This window comes from Borostomias antarcticus, assembly GCF_949987555.1.
Source record: "Borostomias antarcticus genome assembly, chromosome: 14".
Lineage (NCBI taxonomy): Eukaryota > Metazoa > Chordata > Actinopteri > Stomiiformes > Stomiidae > Borostomias > Borostomias antarcticus.
Genome location: NC_140247.1, coordinates 17,193,585 through 17,196,489, shown reverse-complemented (window position 1 = coordinate 17,196,489; position 2,905 = coordinate 17,193,585). Strand labels below are relative to the sequence as shown.

General features: G+C 45.7%; 1 protein-coding gene across 1 annotated transcript in view; it reads right to left on the bottom strand.

Moving 5' to 3' along the window:
- Positions 1 to 727, bottom strand: part of stc2a (stanniocalcin 2a) — a gene marked incomplete at both ends in the record, with an annotated part of 9,238 nt that extends 8,511 nt beyond the window's left edge. The window contains one exon of the mRNA XM_084448316.1: positions 589 to 727. Coding sequence (XP_084304442.1) covers positions 589 to 727 — 139 coding nt within the window. The remainder of the gene's footprint in view (positions 1 to 588) is intronic.
- Between the last annotated feature and the right edge of the window lie 2,178 nt (positions 728 to 2,905).

Below are 2,905 nucleotides of genomic sequence, written 5' to 3'. Positions count from 1 at the left end.
ACAGCCACACATCTGCAAAGAGGATATTGGATATGGAACTGTATCAAAGTGCCCAAGTTTCATGTAGGACTCATGCATAACACATTAGGTGATCAGGTTTGAGAAAACCCTAAAGACACACACACACACACACACACACACACACACACTCACACGCACGCATGCACGCACGCACGCACACACACACACACACACACACACACACACACACACACCTACGCGGCCGTATTATCGTTACCTTGTGCCGTTCTATTAATAGTTTACTAACATATTGAATTTCTGTCTGCAAGTATTTACAAGATATCGATTTCCTCGTTAATAGGAAAACGTAATCTCGCGCATGGTGATGTCGATATGCATTAAATCTAAAAACGTTATTCACACCGCTGGAGAGGACCAATCGATCGAACGTGCTCCCCCGCACGGTTTAATTTACTGCCACGGAGAGCACGTGCACACATAAGTCAGCTCACAGCGAGACCATGAGAGATTTGTGTATGAGAGCTGATAACACACACACACACAGCCTCGAGTTCTCCCTATAACACACATTAGTCCCATTGTATTAGGCTAATAATCCCAATTTACCTGTGTTCTGCAGAGAAAGACGTCCTTTCTGGCTTGCCGGTTTTTCTGGCGGGTTGTCATGACTGTCGATATTATCCGTCCCCACTACTTGCTCAAAAACTGAAAAAAACAACAACGCTATTGCCAATTTGACCAACATTCTGTCTGCGAGGAGCGAGCCAGACCTCCGATCTGAAAACAAGGATCCGGGTCTTTACGTGAACACGCCGGTTACCTCTCGCCTAATGACTGTGTCGCGGTGGCCTACTGTCTCCTTGGGCAGCCGGGGGAGTGAGCCCGGAGACGGGAGGGATGCTGCCTATATTTCCCGGAGCGCGGGTGTCAATTTTGATGAAGGAGTTAAGCAGGTGTTGTCAGTCGGGCTTCGCGACCAATCAGCGACGCAGACATCCACGTCCAAGGTTGAGGGGCGTGTCTAGTGAAAGTCCCTTCTTGCCATAAAACTTGTTGTTGTAAAAAATGCTCATGAGAGGGTGGTTATTTACAAGTGTTTTTGTTTGTATGAAAAACCTGAGTCTACTTCAGAAGGAAAACAAACTGAGTTGTCAACAAACCATGAAAGAAAAACAACCTGCTATTGTATAGTGTGATACAATGATAAAACCAGTCAATCTATCATATGAGGTCAGCTCTTAAAACAGGGAAGATGTTTTGATGTTACACATTAGTTATGGATTCAGGAGTGAGTGTTGTTTTGGAAGGAAATTGATGGCTTACTGGGACAACTCTCAGTAGAAATATAAAACGGAATTGCTTCCATAAATTCTGCACCAGAGGCATGTCATGGTTTATGTCGAAATTATATGTCTTTAAACAACAGAAAATATATTTAAGCATTCTCAAGACACACGGAGGGGGTCTTCTTCAGGTGTGCGTGTGTCTGCGTGCACACGTGCGTGTGTGGAGGGTGGTCAGTCAACTCCTCTTATAGCCTATGCATCTCTGCTTGTGGCATACAGAAAGAGACATGGGTGTCACCGAGGGACCCAAACAGACTTGTTCAGGTATGGGCACTGGTGACCTGGAAGAGCCTTGGCTTCTGACGGTATGAACTCACTCACTCGCCAGAAGGGGGGGGGGGGGGGGGGGGGGGGTACATGTAGTGGTGAGTAAAGAAATGGGTCCTAATTAGTCCCTGAGTTCCTAATAAGATTAAATGTGTTACATTACTAAATTCTTATTCTCATATAATAAAAGATTTTGTCTAAATACCAGACACAGTAAAGGCATATAGCCTATGCGGTGTGTGAGCTACATTGTAACTGATATTGAATGTCATGTAGCGTACTGTACAGTAAAAACATGATTTGAGTAGGCCACTCTTATCTCTTGTTAGTTCTAAATATATCAACATCTGAAGTTTTATGGGTCGTTTTGGCTCAGGTTGGCCGGTAGAAATCCAGGCTATATTTAGAGTGACTATCGCAATTAGCTCCACATTAGGGCGACCACATCTGGATTGTCGCCTTTTAATTGCTGACCAAAATTATGAGAATGTCCTGACTCGGAGATCATTCCCGTCTGAGTCCATTATTTATAGTCTTAATTGAGGCCGCGCAGAGGGGAGAATCGTGCGATATTGACCAAATCTGTGAGATAAACGCCGCAATCAGACGCAGGCAGGCCATCTCCAGGAATTTGGGAGCGCTGCTGAGAACGTCGTTAGTTGGTTGGAGCTGCTCCGAGGCAGAGGCAAACGTGGAGGGACCGACGAGAGAAATGCATTCGCTGTGAGAGAAAACGCAGAGGTGGTGCGTGCGTGTGGGTAGAATGGTAGAATGATATTGCTACACAATGCAACAAGGAGAGGCACGCTGCAATGTCAAGGAGGAGGTAGTGCGCGTGGCACACTTTTTGGAAACACAGACCGGTGTTGTATCAACAAGGTGCGCGCCAAGTAGGGTACAGTATATTGCAGCACTGCAGGAATCTCCTGTTGAATCCACCTCTGTTGGAAAAAAACCCGACTCATGCTACGAACACACCCTCGATTTGGTCCAATCAGCGCAAACCGGTGGCTGACATGCTTGTAAATGGCGCGTATCACCACTGACTAGCCTGGAGCCTGGAGTGCCGAGGAATTGCCAGATGACACGGCGGTTTGTTTCAGCGGATGGAAAAAATAGACGCTAGAGAGACCAGAAAACAAAAAATATAGGCTTCAATGTTTTGCCGTTTATTTTCAACACAGTATGATGCGACACATTGGTCTACAACCGTACATTCGGCATTCGTTTTCTTCCACAAATAATTTTGGAGGGTTGAATATGCGCTAGTTTGATGAGGCTGTGTCATTTCATTCAGGGTGCATTCAGAC